Consider the following 22,450-nt stretch of genomic DNA (forward strand, 5'->3'; position numbering starts at 1 on the left):
GCCAGCAAGAGACTCGCTGGACGTCCTTCACTTGGAGCTCCGCTACGTGAATGTCCCAGGCCACAGGGCATCCCCGGCTTCTGGGCCAGAGCCATATCCTTGCAGCTTCCGATTCGGGATGGTTGGCAGCAGGGGATGGGCGCCGAGCTCCCGGGAGCGGAGGTGGGGGGAAACAAGGTGGTAGGCACTGGCGGTCAGCCAGGATTCAGGGCATGGGGGACAACAAGGGGAACCGAGAACAGGCTCATGCACATAGGAGGGCAGCTGAATTGCATGTGCCCTGAGGGCATGTGGTAGGGACAGGAAGCCAAGCACAGCACTCACCAGGGAGAACAGCAGCGCCAAGGACCCATCATAACAGCAGAAAGTTGAAGGATACGATTCACTGGGAAAGTCCCTGGAGGAAGGGGAGTCTGCATGCCCATGCCAGCCATGGAACTTCCCTGCTCCCCTTGCCTGTGTCCAGCAAGCTTACCCCAGAAACACAAGGTGCTCAAGACTCGATGTCACTGTGCACGGGGCTGCTGTCCTATGCAAGGCAGGCACTGTCTCCCCAGACACAATTTCTTCCCTGTGCCAGCACTGCACCCAAAGATGTTTAGGCCCTGAGTATATATAAGCTCCCTTGAAACCACTCGAGCTCCATGGGGAGAGCCAGGCACAGCCCCGTAGCTACTTCTACCCACAGCGGTTGCCTGGGGTGGACACGTGCACCCCTCAGGGAGACCAGGAGAAGGAGAGACCACACACTCAGACAGCAGCAGAGCCTGTCTAGCACCCAGCACAGGAGGGCCTCCTGCAGCTCAGAAACGCCGAGCAAGTAGTCGCCTCACACAACAACACCCCGCCCCCAACCCCCTGCCCACTTCTTCAGTGCCAGTCCCTGGTCAGAGCAGGTTGTCTGGGCCTGCCTCCACCCACCACCAAGACCACCACAGCTCTGATGGTGCCCTCCACGCCAGACAGAGACAGAGGGCCTGGAAGGGAAGGTGCCCTGCCCCACACTCTCCGTGCTCTTGCAAAGTTGCAGGGTGTTTCCTTGCACGCCCACCCAATCATCTGGCGGCTCCTTGACCAGAGGCAGCTTGTGCGGCACACCCAGATGTTGGCCGGGATCACAAATGATGATGAAGTCCTGCTAAGCTACGTACGTGATGGATTTGCAGGTCAGGCTAAGGAGCCTGAGTCTTCGGGAGGGGTCTGGTGTCTGGGTCAGGTTGAGGTACCCCTGGGACCCGGGGGTGTCTCAATGAGAGAGTTGGGAAGGAGAAACACACGCTTCACCCCAGCTAACAGGTCACCTCACCCCAGCTACATGAAATGCTGCTTTGAGTACGTCCTCTTTCTCCTTCTTGGCCAGGTAAGGGGAGGAAAGCAACTCTTCCAGGAACCGGCGGCAGGATGAAGTTTTCCTTTTATCACAGTCTTTACTTCCACAATGAAGTGATCATTCGGGAGTACTGCCTTGGCATCCTCGGTAAGGAGCGCCTCCCAGCATGGTAGGGGAGCTGGTGTGTGGGAGGGTAGGTCTGGCATGAACCTTCCTGACTCCTCTCTTTGCAGGATACGGGATGTCTCATTCCACTGCAGTCTAGTGGTTGTGGGATCAGGAAGGTCAAGCCTCCAGCTGCAGGCAGTGACAGAGTGGAACGAGATTTCAAAACAAAATAAAACAAAACAAAACAGGCACTGGAAATATAATAAAATACATAAATGTGGGATGTAATATGTAATCGTGATAAAATAAACTGGATTTTTTGTATAAATTATACATATAAATGTAATGACAAGACAGTGATAAGACAACTCATGGTCTTATCTCAATACTTAGTGTCTTCATGTAACATACGTCCTTTAGGATAGTTATCGACCATTTTCTTTCCAGGAGAGACAGATGAGAATGCAGAAATGTTAAAGTGCAAGTGCCGGAAGCTTCCAGCTGTGCCCACCTGTATCCTGACATAGACAGTTTCACTGTTTGCTTCATTAATCACGCCAAAGGCTCTGATGCAAATGTGGTACAGAGTCACATGTTTTTGTATCTACATGATAGAAACTATAACTTCATCCCTATATAAAAGGGTATACAGCATATGCCTCGATGATAAATATAAGTGAATCATTGATCAGTAGGAAACCATTTTAAAAGTCTTTCACAACAGAAAAAAATCCCTGAAAACATTTTCTTCTCAATCTCTGAGTTTTCTTACATGGCTTATGAACCTCTATCCACACTCAAGACATAGTATGCTGCTCTTCCAACAAATTATTCATTGTACATAATTCCTGTAATCTAATAACAGTACTTTTACACCTCGGGGTTTAAAATGACTCCAACTTTTTTCTGTTTCTCCAATTAAAATAACTTTTTTAAGGTTTAATTTTCACTAATTTTTTGCAGTAATATTTTTGAAGGTATTTGACCAGGATGATTTGGTTATATACCTGTCTGACGTCTCCCTTTCCTCTGAATACATATTTTATTACCCACTTATTAGATCTCAGTTTAAGAAGTTGAAATAGGGATTTACATCTAAATTCTACATTTGAATTTACAGGAGTCAGTGAGTCCAGGAAGTGCCTTTATGCACAGACCAATATCTGGGAATGGCACTAGGGGACAAATAAGCTTTACCAGTCTCAAAGCCCTGGCTACTACAGTGAATCCACCCTTCTCCTGGGTCTTATCTACTTCAGCAAAAGAAGTCCACCCACTAAACCAGGCCCTTGTACTTTGGGCGGAAACTCCTAAGTCCTCTAGTCTCCTCAAACGGACAACCAGGCTGCCAATTTTCACAATAATAATTTCTATAGCACTGAGTCTTTGCTAGCCTTGTAACTATAGCTACTGATGCTACAGTCTGGTCCCTGTATGATAAAACACCAGAGCAACAGAAACAAAAATATTGACTGAAGCCTTCTAAAATCTCTGTAAATATATCTTCAATAAATATGTTCTTTTTTTTACAGAACGACTGCTTTCAACTTCCTGAACTAATGCTTCGCCTTCGCTAGTTTTCATTGTTGAAATTGATGGAAAAGTGTACATTTAACATGAAAGTCAATACAGAATTTCATATGTCAGCAATTAAAATTTTCAAAATGATGCAAAATACAAATGTGAAACTGTATTTGTGAAATTTACCATTCATTGAAATTTGTTTTCCTACCTACCCAGGCACAGAATTTGTTATAACTGTCTGCATGTTCTCCTCACGTGGGGGAAAAACAGCACCAGCCGGCACGGGAATCCTTTGAAGCTGGAGGGAGAGGTTGCAATGATCTGAGAGTTTGCCCCTTCACTGCAGCCTAGATGACACAGTGAGACTCCAACTGAAAACAAACAAACAGACACACACACACACATACACCCAAAAAATTGATAAAAAAAAAAAAATCCATACTCGAAAACATGCTAACAGGCTAACTCCCATTTCTAACACACGCACACACACACACACACACACACACACACAATTCCTTTAAAACGAAAGTTCCACAAGGGCGAAACAAGAAAACAAATTTAACACCCCCCATAGAAAGTACAAAGAGTAACCTCAAAAGAACCCCAGGGGAAAACAATTCAAAATTTACAACTATCTACCCTAAAAGAAGCTGAAAGTCGCTCAAAACTTTCCAGAGGCCATGTCCTTGTATTACAAAAATGATCATAAAAACTGGCAGGAGTAGAAGAATAAAAATGCATCTTAAAACTTGCTAAAAACATCAAGTCTCCCATAAGAATTGTAATGGAAAATGGATCAGTTGGCAGTGTTTTCCATACAATTATGAACTAATTATATTTCTTCATATTTAAATTTGTTTTTTCAATATTCTAAGGAATTAACTTTTATGTTAATAGTAGGTGATGTAAGAAAGCAGGTCTTTATCAAGACAACTGGCACTGCATGTCCACACCATTACGCAGGTGGGCCTTTATTCCCAGCGAGGTTCCCTCCCTGGACACACACTGAAGGTCCCCAGCCATTTGGCAATCTCTTCACATTCCCAGCCCGGGAGGTAGCCCTAAAATACATGTACGTGAAGAAAATAAAACGTTGCCTCACACTGGAGCCCAGTGTGGTCCTCCAGATTCCGTGGGAGGTGGACTAACTTATATGGGAAGGCAGGGCAGTGGGAGTGAGGATGGCAGAGAGGATAACACATGTCACGGCAGCCGGGTTCATGGAAACAAAACATGACTGGCCTGGGAGAAACACTGCGAAAGGACATAGACCTAGGTGGGCCTCAGGTGGACATCCTCCTGGAGAAAACGGGAGCCCTGGTTGATCTCAAAATGAGCCCCAGGTGGCAGCAGGTCTTACCGCAGGGCAGGGAGCTGGCGAGTGATGATGAGACAGCTATCCCTTTAGCCCTGCTTGTCACCCGCTGACTTTAGCCATATATGCATCATAGTGGCTTAAGGTGCCCCAATCCTGAAATGCGGGTGTTACATGTCCCTGATGGGTCTCTCTCCCCCAACCCATGGATTGCCTGGGATTGCTCACTGCAGTCTCCTCCAGGATCCTTGGGTTCTCCATGTGGGGCCCAGATCCAGGTCAAAAGGCCTCTCAGTTCCCAGTCCTTCCCAGCCCTAGGCTGCTCGCCTGGCCCCCTCTCTGTTCCGCCTCTAAGGCTGACCCTCTCTCCATGGGATAGAACTGCAATAGATTGAGCCATAGGCCCTGGCTGATGATCTAGGGGACTGCAGATGTGGGTCCAGGACAGTTCAGGTGACAGTTTAAAGCCAATTCCCCAGAGACCAAGGAATGACCAGCTAGGTCCTTTCCCATGATGCCTCACCTTGAACACCACCTCAGCAATCCTGCCAAAACCCGGGCAGTCATGTTCAGCCAAACAGCTGAATAAGCTCAGGTAGGAGGTGTACTGCCTGCAGCTGGAGGCTTGACCTTCGTGATCCCAGAACCGCTGGACTGCAGTGGAATGAGACACCCTGTAGCCTGCAGGGAGAGGAGTCAGGAAGGTTCATGCCAGTCCCACCCTCCCACACACCAGCTCCCCTACCATGCTGGGAGGCATTCCTTACCGAGGATGCCAACAAAGTGCTCCTTCATGATGATTTCACTGTGGAAATAAAGGTTGGGATGAAAGGAAATCATTCTGCCACCGGTAAACGGGATGGCTGAGTTCCTCCACCTGCCGGATCAAGGAGCAAGAGGATGGATTCAATGGGACCATGTCAACTAGCTGGGCTGAGATGGCCTATTAGCTGTAGTGAACCATGAGTTTCCCTTCCCAGCTCTCCCACTGAGACAACGCTGGTCCCCAGGGGGACCTCAAACTGACTCAGACACTTGACTCCTCCCACAGACCCAGGCTCCCCAGCCTGACCTGCAAATCCATCATGTAGCAAAGCAGGACTTCCGCATGCTTTCTGAACCACGCCAACATCTCCTGTGCCAAACAATCTACCTCTGCCCAAGAACTCTCCAGAGGGTTGGGTGGGCAAGCCTCGTGACGCCTTGCAATTTCGCAAGAACACAGACAATGTGGAACAGCGCCATCTCCCAGACATTTGGCCAGTCACCCTTCATTGTTGACCCTCTATCTCTGTCTGGCGAGGAGGCAACGCCACAACTGTGGTGGTTTTTGGAGTGGGTGGACCCCGGACAAGAAGGCCTGCGCTGACTAGAGACGGGAGGCAGAAAAAGTGGGCAGGTGGTTGCAGCTGAGGGACGGGAGGGACGGGGGGTGGTGTGAGGCGGCTGCTTCTCTGGGTTTCTGAGATGCAGGAGGCTTTTGTGTGCTGAGTGCTGGACATGCTCCGCTGATGTCCGGGTGTGTGGTGTCCTCTTATCCTAGTCTCCCTGAGGGGTGGGCATGTCCACTTGAGGGAAGCCTTGTACTTAGAAGCGACAGCAGGGTTGTGCCTGGCGCTCTCCAAGGGAATTGCGTGGGTCCAAAGGAAGTTATATAGGCTCCGGGCCTACACACCTTTGAGTGCAGAGCCTGCAGGTGGAAGAATGCGTATCTGCGGAGCTGGTTCCTGCCGTGAGGAGGTCGGCAGCCCCATGCGCCGCGAACCCCTCTTAAGCACCTTGTGTTTCTGGGGTGAGCCTGCTGGAAACAGGCACCGAGAGCAGGGGTGGTTCAATGGCTGGTAATGGCATACAGATTCCTCGTCCTCCAGGCAAGTTCCCAGGGAAACGTGTCCTTAAAATTTGGGCTGTGCGCAAAGGGACCTTGGCACCGCGATTCTCCCTCGTCAGTGCTGGCCTTGGCTCCCCTTCCCTACCACGTGCTCCCAGGGCTGCTACAAGCGAGCTGCCCTCACAGCTGCAGGAATGTGGCCTCGGCTCCCACGCTGTCCCCCATCCCCTGCCTCCTGGCTGACCCCCACGCGCCTCCCACCTGGCTCCTCCCCCCAAACAGCCCCCATAGCCCCGAAGCCCGATGACTATCCCCTGTTGCCAGCCATCCCCAATCGGCAGCCGCAAGCATATTGCTCTGGCCCACAAGGCGGCGATGCTCTGTGGCCTGGGGCATTCACGGAGCCCAGCTCCAAGTGAAGGACCTCCAGCGAGTCCATTGACGGCCCCGGTGTGCTCGGTCCAGGGCCAGGCTGTGCCCGCTGGCCCTCCTTCTGCCACCCCACGTCGGGCTCCACCTCAACCACCACCTCCACCTCAGCCATGATGTTTTCCCCCTTCAGCACCGCCTTCTCTTCCAAGGCCGCCTCCTTGCTCTGTACCCCGGCCGTCCTCTCCAGCATTGCCTCCAGCTTCAACACGGTTTTCTCCTGGGTGCTCCCACAGACCCCGGGCCTGTGCAGCCCAGCCCAGCCCATGCCCCGCACCCACAGGCTCTGGGGGCCCGCTCCCCAGCAGACCCGCTCCCTGAAAGACCCACGGGCGTCGCCCTGCTGAGAACCTAGTCCCACACCTATGTGGACCCAGGTTTCCTGAGGAGCTCTGCTGGACCCGCAGATCCCGCACTGGCCAAAGGGCTCCGGTCCCCAGCAGGCTCAACTGCGCACAGGAGCTCGGGAGCGAGAGGCCCCGGCCCTGGGCTTGCAGAGCCCCACCAACAGGCACCGCAGCCGCTGCTGCGGGTGCGGAAGCCTCTGGGTCGTCAAGGCAGTGCACAACAGCGTGCGCGCAGGCCGACAATGGCCAACCCTGGCGGCTGGCCTCTGGTGTGCCCGGGACATAGGACAAGAGGCCCTTTGGAATGCTCCTTGGAGTACAGCATCCTCAGAGAGGAAGCATGGTACTCGGAGCCTCTATTTGCCTCGACCTGTGAGAGTGTGTGCCGGGGCTCTGGCCTCTACAGCAGATCAATTCCACCTAAGCACACGCAGGCGACTTTCCTCCCACGTGCCCGCCCTGATCACATCCAAAGGTAGATGAAGAAGAAGAAAGCAAGCTTGAAACTCTATACATTCCTAAAAGCATATCAGAAACTCACAAATAACAGTGAAATCAAAGAATGATCCCAGCCAATTCCATTACATACCTAGACTGAAATATGAAACTTCAAAGAAAAGACAGATTAGAACTTTGGGTTTGTAAAAATTTTCCTAAATAGATATAAGTATTGGTAACTTTGTCTCACTAGAAAACGTAAACAAAAATCCATGTTTTTCATGTTTGTAAATATACATAGTTTTATATCCATCAGTTATGACATGCAAGAAGTAATAAAGTGAAAGTACAATAAAATGATATATGGAACTTCCTCAGTCTTAAAATATTCCATGGAGACTGTCAATTTTATGAAAACTATAAAGAATGCTTTATGAAACTACATTGTACAGTGCCATTTACTATTTTACGTACATTTGAAATAATCAACAATTAAAGGGAATACATCAACATTATTTAATACGAATAACGTTATTTTTCTTGAGTAATCCTGTTGAAATTAAGGATTTTAAATAAAACATTAAAAACAAATTATATTGACTGCTTTCACCTTTGGATGAAATCATACTTGTGTATTTGTAGTAATGGGAAGCATAACTTTCTCCTCACAATTAATCTTTTATAAGGCAGGCGACTTTCCTCCCACGTGCCCGCCCCGATCACTTCCCCCAGGACACCCCTGCCGCCCTAGCCCCAGGAACCAGAGAGTTTTCTCTGGATCTGCAGTATTACTTCCGTACCATCTACCTGGCCTGCCTAACGAAGAGAGACGTTTCCTGTGTTCGTGACACATAGAGATGTTCATGGCTCGCCACCCTGAGGATGTCAGGGCACAGGGCTGCCATGCCCACAATTCCAAAGGCCACGCAGCCCGCGTGTGCCTGGATGCCTAGCTACCCGGCACAAGCTCCAAGGGCTTCTCGGAGGAGGCTTGGGCAGGGAAGGCGGGGGGTGGGGGGCTGGAGATGCAGGCCCGCCAGTGGCTGTGCCGCCCAGGGAGACGCCCACCGCCCTCCCATTGATTGGCCACGACGGGAGGAAGTCGGCCTGGGTGCGGCCCCTCGGCCCTTCGCGCGCAGTCCCTTAGGGGGCGCCTGGAAGCCCGGCGCATGCGCCCTGAGGGCTCGCTGAGCTACCGGGTGCCATAGAGGCTGCGGCAGGGTTCCTGTGGCGTGGGTCGGGCAGCACAGGCCTTGGTGCGTGCGAGTGCCGAGGAGGGCACCGCCTTCAGGATGGAGGCTGTACAGGAGGGGGCGGCCGGGGTGGAGAGTGAGCAGGCGGCTTTGGGGGAGGAGGCGGTGCTGCTGTTGGATGACATAATGGCGGAGGTGGAGGTGGTGGCGGAGGAGGAGGGCCTCGTGGAGCGGCAGGAGGAGGCCCAGCGGGCACAGCCTGGCCCTGGGCCCATGACCCCAGAGTCTGCACTGGAGGAGCTGCTGGCCGTTCAGGTGGAGCTGGAGCCGGTTAATGCCCAAGCCAGGAAGGCCTTTTCTCGGCAGCGGGAAAAGATGGAGCGGAGGCGCAAGCCCCACCTAGACCGCAGAGGCGCCGTCATCCAGAGCGTCCCTGGCTTCTGGGCCAATGTTGTATCCTTCTCAGTGTTTCTTCGGCCTTTCTAGTGGAGAGGTGCTCTCGGGGAAGTGTAAGTGACCGATGGGCAGCTCGGCGTCGATGTGACTCTTTGGGGAACAAAGGGGAGTTGCCACGGACAAATGTGGCTGCGGAAAGCCACAGCAGGCGTGGGTACTATTGTCCTGCAAGCGGCAGAGAAACCCTTGGTGATGCCGAGCAGCAGACGTTTGGGGCATCTTTTTGAAGAGCAGAAGCGAGTTCAGACCAGAAGAGGTTTTTCGGTGAAGCAAGCTATTTTTAAGGGAGAGTGATTGCTGCCCCTTGCTAGTCCGATCTGGGACTGGGCGTCTTCGGCTCTAAGCAGATTCTGCCACTCCTCAGACACCAGCAAGTCTCTGCAAATCGCACCTCCCCATGTCAGTGCAGTCAGCCTCAGAATCATACACCCTCTGTGAACACAGGAGGCCTTAGTTTACGGGGAGGGGGAGGTGAAAGGAGATCATACATGGAAGCAGATCTGAGAAATCCCCTACCCCAGCCTCTGGGTGCTCTTAGGCCTTCTTCCCTGTTGCTCGTCGCTTTCCCTTCCATCGTGTATAAAGTCTCTTTGACCTAAATCAGATTGCAAACCACCCCCAGATGTCAGCCCTGATCACTGACGAAGATGAAGACATGCTGAGCTACATGGTCAGCCTGGAGGTGAGGCCAGGAAGACTGAGGCTAGAGGGTTTAGCGGGGGAGGGTAAGGGAAATAATTCATTCCTGTAAGCAAGAGTGAGCACCTCACCCGAAAACGTATTTAAGCTTTCTCCACCTTGTCCTGACAGGTGGAAGAAGAGAAGCATCCTGTTCATCTCTGCAAGATCATGTTGTTCTTTCGGAGTAACCCCTACTTCCAGAATGAAGTGATTACCAAGGAATATCTGGTGAACATCACAGGTGACAGGTGGCTCCCAGGATGGGTAGTGGAAGGAAGATGGCGGGTGGATCATTGCCGACGTGATCCAGCCCCCTTCCCACAAAAACTCCTGTCTCTGTAGAATACAGGGCTTCTCATTCCACTCCAATTGAGTGGTATCCGTATTATGAAGTGGAGGCCTATCGCCGCAGACACCACAGCAGCAGCCTTAACTTCTTCAACTGGTTCTCTGACCACAACTTCGCAGGATCTAACAAGATTGCTGAGGTGAGTCCTCACTGGGAAACATGAGAAATGACCCCGTGTGTTCCCAGCTGCTTGGGTCACCTTTCTGAGCCCTGATGAGGCCTTTCCCGATTGAGTCCCCTGACAGATCCTATGTAAGGACCTGTGGCGCAATCCCCTGCAATACTACAAGAGGATGAAGCCACCTGAAGAGGGAACAGAGACGTCAGGTGAGCCGTTAGTTGGGACTGGAGCTGTTTGATGCCTAGTATAAGGGGGTTGATGCACCTGCCTATTCAGGGAGCCTGGGTGCTCATTTCAGAAATGTAGAAATTGAGGCTCCTTTGGTACATGTAGAAATTCCTTGAGAGGAAGACAGAGAGTGACAGAATCCAGGACGTTCATGGCATTGGGCTGAAAAGGCACATTAGAGACTTCACGCAAAGCAGGTGATAGCTGTGGAGTCTTAAGCCCAGTGAAGAATCGTCCATTTCCAGAATCAATGAGGAGTAAAGCTGAAAATCATTCAGTTCAGTCTGCGGCACTTGATTCCATGGCTGTGAACCCCTCCGGCAGTCATCCTACCAACCCCATAAGATTGGGCTCCCTGAATGTGCGTCCTGATCATCCTTGCCCCAAACCACAAAGGACTGTTTAGATTGATGGATTTCCTTAAGCTGTTGCCCCATCAGACTTCTGTGTGCTTTTAGGGTACAGTGCATCTTGTTAGCTGACTCCCCTCACAGACAATACTGGGAATGGGGCAGGGATTGCGCAGAACAGTTTGTAACACGTGGTAGGAGGAAGTTTAGGGGATCACAAATGGGGAAGGGATATCCTTTTCTCAGCGGGCCCCACAATTGAAACATTTCAAAGTATGGCTCAGAGAAAATGCGTTTTAACGTGAGTTTGTGTTTCTCTAGGGGACTCCCAGTTGTTGAGTTGAATATGATGGAGCATCAGATTTTACCTAATACAGCAGAACTCCTAAAAAGTTACAACAGTATGCAGGACGGCAGTACTCAGCATGGTCTTATGCACAGGAACTAAAGGAAAAAGAGATCGAGTCACCAGAAATCAGGAAGAGGGGGTAAATTTGGATTGTATGGAATGAAAAATAAACATTCTCAAGGATGTGTGATTCTGTGTCTGTGTGTGTGTGTGAGTGTGTCTTTGTGTTTGTGTGTGTGTGTATGTTTATCCACTTTATTCGGGTGTGCTAATGAATTGATCCATCCACGTGCTTTATTCTCTTCATGGAAATTACCAGTCTGCGTTGGAGCTGGGCCTCTAAAGTTGTAGAGTGAATGGGTGTGGGATGTGTTGGGATTCTTCCAACAGGACAGAGTGGGGGAGGTAAAAGCAAAAGACAGCTTAGTTGGAGGCTGACTTCATCCTATGGAAGCAGAGATAGTTCAAGGAATGGGGTTACTGGGTTTCCAGGTCCCAGTTTGCTGGGACCTCCAAAATCCTTCATTTTGAGTATCATCATACACAATAGATAAGCACAGGATGATGGAAATCTTAAAGTTCGCTTTCGTGTTGAATCCACATGTTCTTTTAAAGGTGAATGCATAATCCTTTTCTGGGACAATCAGCCTCTCAGGACTTCTGAAACATCAACGTGAGAAGAAATGGGCATGTCAGGTGTATGGAGGGACTGTGGGAAAGGTGACAGAGGCATGTGGGAAGGCATTCAGGATACACTTTTGGCATAGATGACTACGGGAAAAGACAAACTTACAGAAGTGAGGGGAAAGGGCGTGGATTAGTGGAATATAAGATTGTTGGAGAATCCATCCAGGGACTCTCTTGTCACTTGATGACCCTGGATATGGACACTCTTGTGGATGTTTACATCTTTAGTTGGGTTAAGCTTTTCTCCAAGATTCTATGTTAGGTGAGGAGCCCATAACGTATGTAGCTAACAACACTACGATTGCATTTTGTGCTCTTGCAAAGTCTAGTGAGTCTCTATATTCTCCCTCGTGATTGGCACTGCAGATTGTTTCTGGAGCCCAGGGCCCTTTAATTTTCTGTGGCCTCTTCAGCATACTTTGCCTAAGGTTTAGAATGTAAAGCGAATATAGTTGTAGAGTATGTGTTGCAAGCCTCACACAGGAGGACAAAACATACAGCTTTCATTCGCGAGTGGGAGGCTGCTTCCCAGGAACACCTGTGTCTATGCACAAGACAAGGGGTTGCCTCTGTCAAGGATGGGGCAGGAGGATTTCAGTGTCGGAGGCAGAACTTTCTTTCCTGTTCCCAGATGAAAGAGTTCCAACATGAGCATCCATGTTGACCACACGCTAATAGAGTGCTAACATTCCTGTCCCGTACAGACTCTGGTCAGCACAGCTTCTGTGAGAAGAGCTATGTTGTTTCAGGGAAGAGGGTTGGACAGTCAAAGTTCCTGAATCTGTTGTGGTGCCTTCAGTATGCATTCTACCCCTTCTGCTCGGTATCAAAGCAGTTGAGCTTTGAAAATCTATCGCCCGGTTTTGTCCCTGCTCCTATGCAGACAGCTGAAGCTGTGGAGCGGGAGTCTTGTCCTCCCTGACTACCGTCCCCCTGACCCACAAACACAGGAGAAACACGTTTTCTAAGCAAATTATTCTGAAAACAGTCGGAACTCTTTGGCCCCCTCAAGCTGCCCTCTATCCTACTGTGTGCATGTCAAAGACACTGTGGTCCAGTACGGTATCCGTATAGTGGCAATGGGGCAACAGATTGGTGTGTGCACTCTGCGCAACTCAGATTAGGAAACGTCTGGGGACTTGCCTATAACGAGGTCGTCTTAAAATGCGTTTCCCCAAATTTAATGCATAGGAAAATGTTGAGGAAAGGGTCTTGCAATGATTTTTCTAGGAGGTAAATAGATACGAAAATGACCGTAAATGGATGCCAGGACTAGTTTTGGAGCTAGCCTGTTTTAAAGTGGTGGTAGGGGAGGAGCTTTTTCCAAGGCAGGCAGCAAACCAGGAACTGTCTACAATGGATGGGCGTGCCATGGGTTGGTGGCTCAGCCATATTGCCACCCCACCGAGTGAATGCAGCAGACTGGGCTTCTTCCTTGAATCCTACGTGCAATTCAGTCTAGTGATTTCACATGAGATCCCTTCTTCTGGTATTATCACAGATCGTGCTGAATTATAAAGGCTGTGTAACACTTCTTCCACTGAATATCCGTGCACGTGGGCCACAGATGCTAAGGGCACTGACAAATTTGCATTGTGCCTCAGTAACTCGGAAGCACATCTGTGATTTGTACCGACAGGGACTTGGTGTCTTTTCATGTTTAAACTACCACGTGTGTGTTTGTGGTTGTGTATGTTTATTTCTCTGTGCGAGTTTGTATATTTTCTCTGACTCCACCTAGGTCTCCGTGGTTCCGATATTTTTCCACACTCCCTGCGGCAATTTGCACATGCCTATCTCTACAACCATTGTAGACTTTGTATCTGTGTCTTTGAACATCTATCAGTCTCTCTCCCTTCCTTTTTTCCTTTCCTTCCTTTACACCCCTCCTTTCATCCTTCCCTTACTTCCCCAACACACGCTCTCCATCTGTATCGTCTGTCTTTCTATTCTCTATCTGGGTTTACTTTCTAATTCTGAATTCAAGGGCATTGAATTGAAAAGAAGCACTCTTTGTACTTTTATGTCTTTTAACTCATTTGGGGAATTTGGCGTGTTATTATTTACAGTGTTCTCTCTGCCCTTTCTCATTGTTCTCCCCAGCTGGGGCTGTTATTATGTGAAAGCTGGTTTCCTTCATCAGATCGCATAGGCTCTGATGATGTTTCGTTTATTTTGATTCTCCTCACACTACATAGTTTTAATTTACCTAATGTGACTGTTTTTTGTTTGTTTTCCGAGAATGGGTCTTACTCTGTCTTCTAGGTTGGACAGCAGCCCCACGATCTCAGCCCACTGCAGCCCAGGCACCACACACCCATGTGATCCTCTCAACTCAGACTCTCACACACCTGGCAGTACAGATGCATGCCACCCCTCCAAGCTATGTATCAATTAACTAAATACTTACTTTTTGAATGTGGGTCCATGTTGCCCCAGGCTCATCTGGAACTCCTGAGTGCAGGCAATCCTCCCACCTCAGCTTACCAAAGTGCTGGGATGACAGGTGTAACCCATGGACCTGCCATGGCTTTGTGTTTTTTACTTTTTTCTTCCTCCTCCTCACGTCTTGTTTTGAAACATGCACTGAAGGTTTCAATTCATGGACTATAGTCTCTGTGCCTGGAATTTCTATCTTTCAACTCATCATCAGCATTCATAGGGATTTTCATATATATATACACATATATAAAAATACATATATACGCACATATATATGTATATACATGTATATACGTATATATGCACATTTATATACGTATATACATGTATATATTATATATATACATGTACACAAATGTATTTATTTCTCAAGTTACCAAAAGGCTTGCATTCTTTCCTGTGTCATGAAAAAGACTTTGCTAGAAAAGAAAAGCACTGCTTTATAATACAATATTTTATTTGCATTTATTTTGTTAAGGCATTTTAAAAATTGTAGGTTTAATTAAAAAATGTCATATGAAATGATACATATTTACCACTTAAGGCGTGATGTTCAACAGGTCATATACATTCTGCATTGGATACATCCAGCCAATCAACATATGTGTGTCCTCACATAGTTGTCATTTTTGTGGTGAACAAACATGGCATGCACTGTATTCAAATATTTTTAGAGAAAGAATATGTTACCACTAGTTATAGTGAGCATGCTGAAGAAAATATTTTTAACCTATTCCTCCTTTATAACTAGAAGTATGAGTTCTTCATCCAGCATCTCGTCAGTGCACCCTCTTCACCGCAGTCTTTGGAGTCTTACTTCTCTGAAGTCCGCTTTTTTGATTTCATATAAGAATGAGATCACGTGCTATTTTCCTTTCTGATACCTGGCTTATGTCACTTAACAGAATGGCATGCACACATTCAACAGATTCCCATATTCAACATATTTCCATTGCGCATACGTGTTTTTGCTGCATTTTTTAATCCATTTATCAATGGAGGGACACTCAGATTGCTTCCGTATTTTGGCTACAGCAAAAACGTAATGAGTGCAGCAATAATTGCATGGGTGCACGCACCACTTCAACATACTGATCTGTGTACTAGTGGGCGTGCCCGGGTATTCTGATTTGCTGGATCATATAGTGGGTGGTTCTACTTGTAGATTTCTGAAGACTGTTTATACTTAAATAAGAGCCATAAAGCTTCTTTAATGCCAGCACTAATTTACATTCTCCCCAAAAGTGAGCAGGGAATTCGTTTTCTCTGCATCCTCACCAGAGATTAGGGTTTTCTTTTCTTTCTTTTTTGTTTGACTTTCGGATAATATGCATTCTGACTGAAGTGAGAAGAAATCTCATTGTGTTTTTGATTTGCATTTTCGTGATGGATTGGGGATACTGAGGACCTTTTAGTGTGTCTTCTGGGCAACTGTATGTCTCAGTTTCACAAATGAGTCTTCGCAGCCTTCGCCCATTTGTTTTCATGCTATTGAGTTGTTGGGAGTTCCTTCTGTACTGTGACTATTCAATCATTGCTCCCATCCTGTAGGATGTCCCTTCTGTATGTTGAGTTTACTATGGTGTGGTGAAGCACTTTAGTTTGCTATGATTCCATTCTCTGTTTTTGATGGTGTTTACTGTGTTCTGGCAGTCACTTTGAGACCATCATTGCACACACGGACGCCATGGAGCTTCTTCCTTGTGATCTCTTCTGCTATTTTTATCGTTTCAGATCTGACACTGGAGTTTGGTGATAAATAATCCACTTGTAAAATCCTTTGTGTGGCTATTCACATTTCCCCAACCTAGTTTATAGAAGATACTTGATTTTGCATTGGGCGTTCTTGCTTCTTTGGGTAAAGGCGGTGAGATGCAAATGCAGTGACTTAGTTCTGGGCTCCTGTTGTTTTTCCTGAGCTCTAGTCTCTGCTTTTCTGCCAGTGCTATTGTATTTTGGTACAAAAAGTTTTGTAGTAGTATATCATGAAGTTAGGTAGTGTGGTGGCTCCAGCTTTGTGCTTTTTACTGGATTGCTCTGGGTATTCAGGATCTTCTGCCATTTCATAGCAAATTTGGGATTCCTAGATTGTTTTTCTAAGAAGATTGTGTCATTGATATTTTTACAGGGGTTGTATAGAATCTGAGGATGCCTCAGGTAGTAGTGATGTCAATGCCGTTTAGACAATGTGCGTGTTTGTGTGCACATGCTCAGGGCCAAGAGACACTGGGTGTCCTCACCAATACTGAGGTGGGCCTTAATATCCAGGCAGATTGCCTTCTGGAAACACACAGAATGTCCTGTTCTGTTTTGCCGTCTCTTCACATTTCCTCCCCTGTGAGCCCTGTGTGGTCCTCCAGATTCCCTGTGCGGTGGCCTGCCTTTTTTGGGGTGGGGAGTTGGTGGGTGAATGAGGATGGCGGAGGGAAGCAAGCATGTCAGTGGAGCGTGGTGTCATCCAAACGGTACTTAGCAGGCCTGGGAGAGTCATTCTGGGAGGACGCAGACCTAGACAGGCCTCAGGTGGGCATCTGTGTGGAGGGTGAGAGATCCCTGGTTGAGCCCAAACTGAACCCCAGGTAGAAGCAAGCCTCAGGACAGGGAAGTAGCTAGCAAGGGATGATGAGGCAGCTATCCCTTGATCCTGGCTTCCCACCCATTGACCTTAGCTGCTTATGCCTATTAAGCAGATTACGGTTCCCCCATCGTGAAATGTGGGTACCACAGTTCCCTGATGGGCATTTCTCCACCAGCCCATGATGGCCTGAGTTTCCTTACTGCAGTCTCCTCCCTGAGCCTTGGCTTCTCTATGTGTGTCCTACCTCCAGGACCCACAGGCCTCTCAACCCCCAGCCCTGGGCTGCTTCTCTAGCCTCTTCTCTGTTCCCTCTCTGAGGGCCTAACTCCCTTGGGTAGTGCTGCAGAATATAGAGCCACAGGCCCTGGCTGATGATCTGGTGGACTGGGCAAATTGGCCGTGACAGGTCAGGTTCTGGTTCAAAGCCAATTCCTCCGATGCCAAGGAATGTCGAAGAAGGTCCTTTGCGATGATGCCCCATAGCTGCCCCACCTCAGCAATCGTGCCGTAACCTGGGCCGTCACAGTCAGACAACCAGCTGAAGAAGCTCAGGCAGTGACCTGCGGGAAACTCGGGCTTTCACTTGCATGACCCTGGAACCACTGGACTGCAGTGGAGCCAGTCGCCCTGTATCTTGGAGGGAGACGAGTCAGGAAGGCTCACGCCAGGCCCAGCTTCCGAGGTACTACCCCCTCTACTCCTCATGGAGGATGCCAATGCAATACTCCTTAGTCATCACTTTGTTTCCGAAGTAAATGTTGTGATGAAAGGCAAACTTCTTCCTACCACTTGTATTCAGGGTGGCCGAGTTCCTCCACCTGCCTGTCCAAGAAGGAGAAACAGGGCTGTGAAGGGGCAATTTCATCTAGGTGGGCTGAGGTGGCATTCTAGCCGGGGTGAAGCATGCGTTTCCCCTTCCCAGCTTTCCCGCTGAGACACACCTGAGCCCCAGAAGGACCTCAACCAGACCAGGACCGTAGCACCCTCCCCCAGACCCAGGCTTTCCATCCTGACCTGCAAATCCAACATGCAGCTTTGAAGGACTTTCTCATGGTTTCTGAGCTCCTTGCTCTCACCAGAAAGAATCAGAACTTTTAAAGTGTTCTTTACGCCAACTTAAATTTTTCATTTGGACTACCTCATGTTTTGGATGAGGCATGTATTTTTACATTTATTTTCACCCTTATTGTACCTCTATGATAAACTGCTTGCTTACATTCATACCATAATTATGTCTCAGGTTACTTGTCTGTTCCTAAAGATTCACTGAAACAAAGAATTGTATATATGCTTGTATCTTTCAGCAGCCGTATGTCAGATAGCACTGCACATTACTGCAGACATCGCATATACAGGTCCAAAGGTAGATGAAGAAGAAGAAAGCAAGCTTGAAACTCTATACATTCCTAAAAGCATATCAGAAACTCACAAATAACAGTGAAATCAAAGAATGATCCCAGCCAATTCCATTACATACCTAGACTGAAATATGAAACTTCAAAGAAAAGACAGATTAGAACTTTGGGTTTGTAAAAATTTTCCTATATAGAAAAAATTATTGGTAACTTTGTCTCACTAGAACACATAAACATAAACAAAAATCCATGCTTTGCATATGTGTAAATATACATAGTTTTATTTCCATCAGTTATGACATGCAAGCAAGTAGTAAAGTGAAAGTACAATAAAATGATATATGGAATTTTCTCAGTCTCAAAATATTCCATGGAGACTATCAATTTTATGAAAACCACAAAGAATGCTTCATGAAACTACATTATACAGTGCCATTTAGTATTTTACTTACATTTTAAATAATCAACAATTAAAGGGAATACATGAACATTATTTATTACGAATACCGTTAATTTCCTTTAGTAATCCTATTGAAATTAAGTATTTTAAATAAAACATTAAAAACAAATTATATTGACTGATTTCAGCTTTGGATGAAATCATTCTTGTGTATTTGTACTAATGGGAAGTATAACTTTCTCCTCACAATTAATCTTTTATAACATCGGTGTTACTGTTTTCTCTGACACCACCATTGTGAGATCGCACAGGTTTACTGCATGCATGCTTTACATGCCTCCAGAGAGTAGGCTTCAAATATATGAAAAATTATATTTATGAAAAAATTCTAGGAAAGGGAATGGTGAAATGGGAGAGAATTTCTATCTTGTTAACTGTTGGTCACTGGATTTGTATATACTTGGATATAGACACATATTGGCACACTGTGAGTCTGCCCATGTACATATACACTTATATGAGAAACCCATAATATATGGGTTGTGTAATCTTTTAATTAATCCACAATTGTATATGTGTGAAATTAGATAAGTGGTTACCTTTTCTTTACTCAATTTGATGGAAAACCAAAACAATCTGTCAACCTTCATTTCAATTAATCCAATACCATTAACTGCTGGTAGCTTCATTCTCCTTGTTCTCTTACGGCAACCGGAAAGTTAATTCTTGCTCTAATTTTGATTTCAAGCTGCGATCAACAAGAATGTCACCTTGCTGTGGATTGTGACCTCTGACTCCACCTCTGTCTTCCTTTTGCAGTCCTACCTTTGCATAGGTAACAAACTTTGTACATGGTTAAAAGGATAAAAGTTCAGTGAAATGTCAAGCCATGCTGTGGAATGTTCCATAGCTTCTATATCTCTAATTGTCCTTTGATGTTATAGAGGCAAGAAAAATAATTCAATGTTTTTCTTAGTATCTAGTCCACTGCACTCTTTCTTCATAATACTGCAAACAAGGCACTGACATGTCAGCGTGGCTGGACGTCTCAAAATCTCTTCTCATTAATTACCATTATGTTAATCACTGTTGCCCACAACTGGAATTGGACTGTGAAATCCCCTGGTGGGAATTGCTATAATGGCTCAAACTACTGGAATGACTATCTTTTTTTACCTGAAAATATCTGATGAGCATAGACATATGCTATATACAGGAACATATTGTACATTAACAACATACCATCACTGCCACTCAATAATAGGTATCCCAGAACTTTGAGCCAAACTGAGCTCAGGTGCTCCCACAAACCAAGCTTTTCCCTCCACAGATTTCTTATGTCAAAAAGCCACAATTCCAGGCCAGGCTTCGTGGCTCTTGTTGTAATTTCTACATTTTGGGAGGCCGAGGTTGGTGGGTCACTTGAGGTCAGGAGTTCGAGACCAGCATGGGCAACATGGCAAAAACCTGTCTCTACCAAAAATACAAAAATTAGCCAGACCTAGTGGCACTTTCCTGTGGTCCCAGCTACTTGGGAGGCTGAGGTAGGAGAACCGCCTGAATATGGGTGGCAGAGATTGTATAGTAAGCCAAGATCAGACTACTGCATTCCATCCTGGATGTCACAGCGAGATCATGACTGAAAAAAGAAAAAAAATAAAGGCAACTCCACTCATCCACTGGCTTAGGTAAAAAATACTGGAGTTGGCTGGGCTCGGTGGCTCACACCTGTATTCCCAGCACTTTGGATTTTGGGAAGCTGAGTCGGGCGGGTCACCTGAGATCTGTAGTAGGAGAGCAGCCTGGCCAACATGGTGAAGCCTGGCTTCTACTAAAAATACAAAACATTACCTGAGCGTGGTGATGCATGCTTGTCATCCCAGCTACTGCAGAGGCTGAGCCTGGGAGGCGGAGGATGTGTTGAGCTGAGATCCTGCCACTGCACTCCCTCCTGGTCTACAGAGCGAGAGTACCCTGTGACAAACAAAGGTGAAGAGAACAAGAAAAAAAATTAGAAAAATAATACCCACTGCAAAAGTTTGCCACAGAAAAGATTAAACATTTCACCAACTTCTATCTTCTATCATGGAAGCCAAGGTTATTTGGACCAAACCTCCTGTCTTAGTTCATTTCCATGCTGCTGAAGAAGACATACCTGAAACTGGGAATAAAAGGAGGTTTAATTGGACTTCCAGTTCCACATGGCTGTGGAAGCCTCAGAATCATGGTATACGAATAAAGGCACTTCTTACATGGCAATGCCAAGAGAGAATGAGGAAGAACTTAAAGCGGAAACCCCTGAAAAACCCATCAGATCTTGTGAGACTTCTTCACTGTCACAAGAATAGCATGAGAAAGACCAACCCCCGTGATTCAATTACCCCCCCCGGGTCCCACCCACAACACGAGAGAATTCTGGGAGATAGAATCGAAGCTGAGATTTGAATGGAGACACACCAAACCATGTCACTTCCCAAACAATTAAAAATTCCCAATAGAAGAAGCATTAATTATATCAAAAAGTGGTGGACCAAGAAGGAACTATTAGCCTCATATCTCAAGAAAGACTCTAGTCAAGGCCTAGGGACTACTCATGAAAAGAGTTTAATAGCCGACTCTCTCGCAGTGGATCTGGATTCCACCGGACTGTATCTTCACAGTGAGGGTGAAACAGAAGCAAACCCATTCCTATTTCCAAGCTCAAGGAACTTTGGTCAAAGTTCTCTTGGAGCTGAGCAGAACAAGGAGGCAAACAGAAGAAATTTGTGTCCCTGAGAAGTCATGGCCACAGGCTGGCTATCACACAGATTGTCAAGCCTGTTCCATATTGCATGGGTATTACAGAAAATCTCAAAACAGAAATTTGTGTGTGGGTTGTCCCAGAGTAGCAGGATCTGGCAGAAGGAAATTTCCTTCTAACCCTCAAAGAATCCACAGAAATCTTGTTACATATGGGATTTTACCATTTGCTTCATGAATGAGAATGGCCTTAATTTTCATATCTTTTTCTACACTCAGTTTATGTCTTGTTGGCATCAAAGTTCTGCTTGCCTCACACAATGAGTTTAGGATTTTCCCTTTTTTATTCTATAGAATTCTTCATGTATATTGAAATGCTCTGCCTGGGGAAAAAGTCCGAGCCTAGTGCTTTATCTCTAGGAACAATCCTTTATTTCCTTGAACATTTACGAGACTATTCAGATTATATATGTCTTCTTGTATCAATTTTATGAAGCTATATACATAGCTTATATTTATATATGTATAAATGTAAGATACAAATATAAAAATTATATATAAATATGAAAATATATATAGAGAGCTATATATATGTCTATATATATATAGACAGATTATAAATATCTGTCAATTTGATTTCAGTTTTGAAATTTGTAGGTTAAGGTGTTAAGGATATTTCCTTATTAGCTTCTTAATCTATGCTGTATCTATGGTTGTGTACCTTTTAAATTCTTAGTTTTATCAATGTTTTCTGCCTTTTTTTCTAAACTTGACTGACGGTTGCATCATTTATTATATTTCTCCAACAACCAAAGGTTAGCTTTGTATGTTTTACTAATTTTGTCTACATCATTATTCCCACACTTTAGTTTTTCAGAATTGATTCTGTTGTTTCTTTTCTCATTCTTTATTGAAATATCTAGTACATTAATTTTCAAGTTATTAGAGAAATCTTTTTCTGTAAACTCCTATTGTAATATCACTTTTCTTGCTACTCACAAATTTAATCTTTAATATTGGCGGTATCATTAAGTTCTAAGTACATTTCAATTCCTAGTATGATAATCTATGCATTGCTGAGAAATAGTGTTTATAATTTTGTTGTTCTATTTCCACTTAATTTTATTTTTACTTCTGCTAACTCAATTGAAAATTCTTTACTAGTTTTTAAAATCCTTCAACCGAAGAGACAGAGGT

The 22,450-nt window shown here is 46.3% G+C and overlaps 1 protein-coding gene across 1 annotated transcript; it reads left to right on the forward strand.

The window, feature by feature from the left end:
* Positions 1–8,494: 8,494 nt before the first annotated feature.
* LOC129395775 (testis-specific Y-encoded protein 3) lies at positions 8,495–11,234 on the forward strand. Its single transcript, XM_055107222.2, is given in 6 exon segments — positions 8,495–8,971; positions 9,579–9,656; positions 9,785–9,896; positions 9,998–10,143; positions 10,250–10,331; positions 11,025–11,234. Coding segments are annotated over 6 exon segments (918 nt in total). The 3' UTR covers positions 11,048–11,234.
* Positions 11,235–22,450: the final 11,216 nt, after the last annotated feature.

This window comes from Pan paniscus, chromosome Y, assembly GCF_029289425.2.
Source record: "Pan paniscus chromosome Y, NHGRI_mPanPan1-v2.0_pri, whole genome shotgun sequence".
NCBI classification, from domain to species: domain Eukaryota; kingdom Metazoa; phylum Chordata; class Mammalia; order Primates; family Hominidae; genus Pan; species Pan paniscus.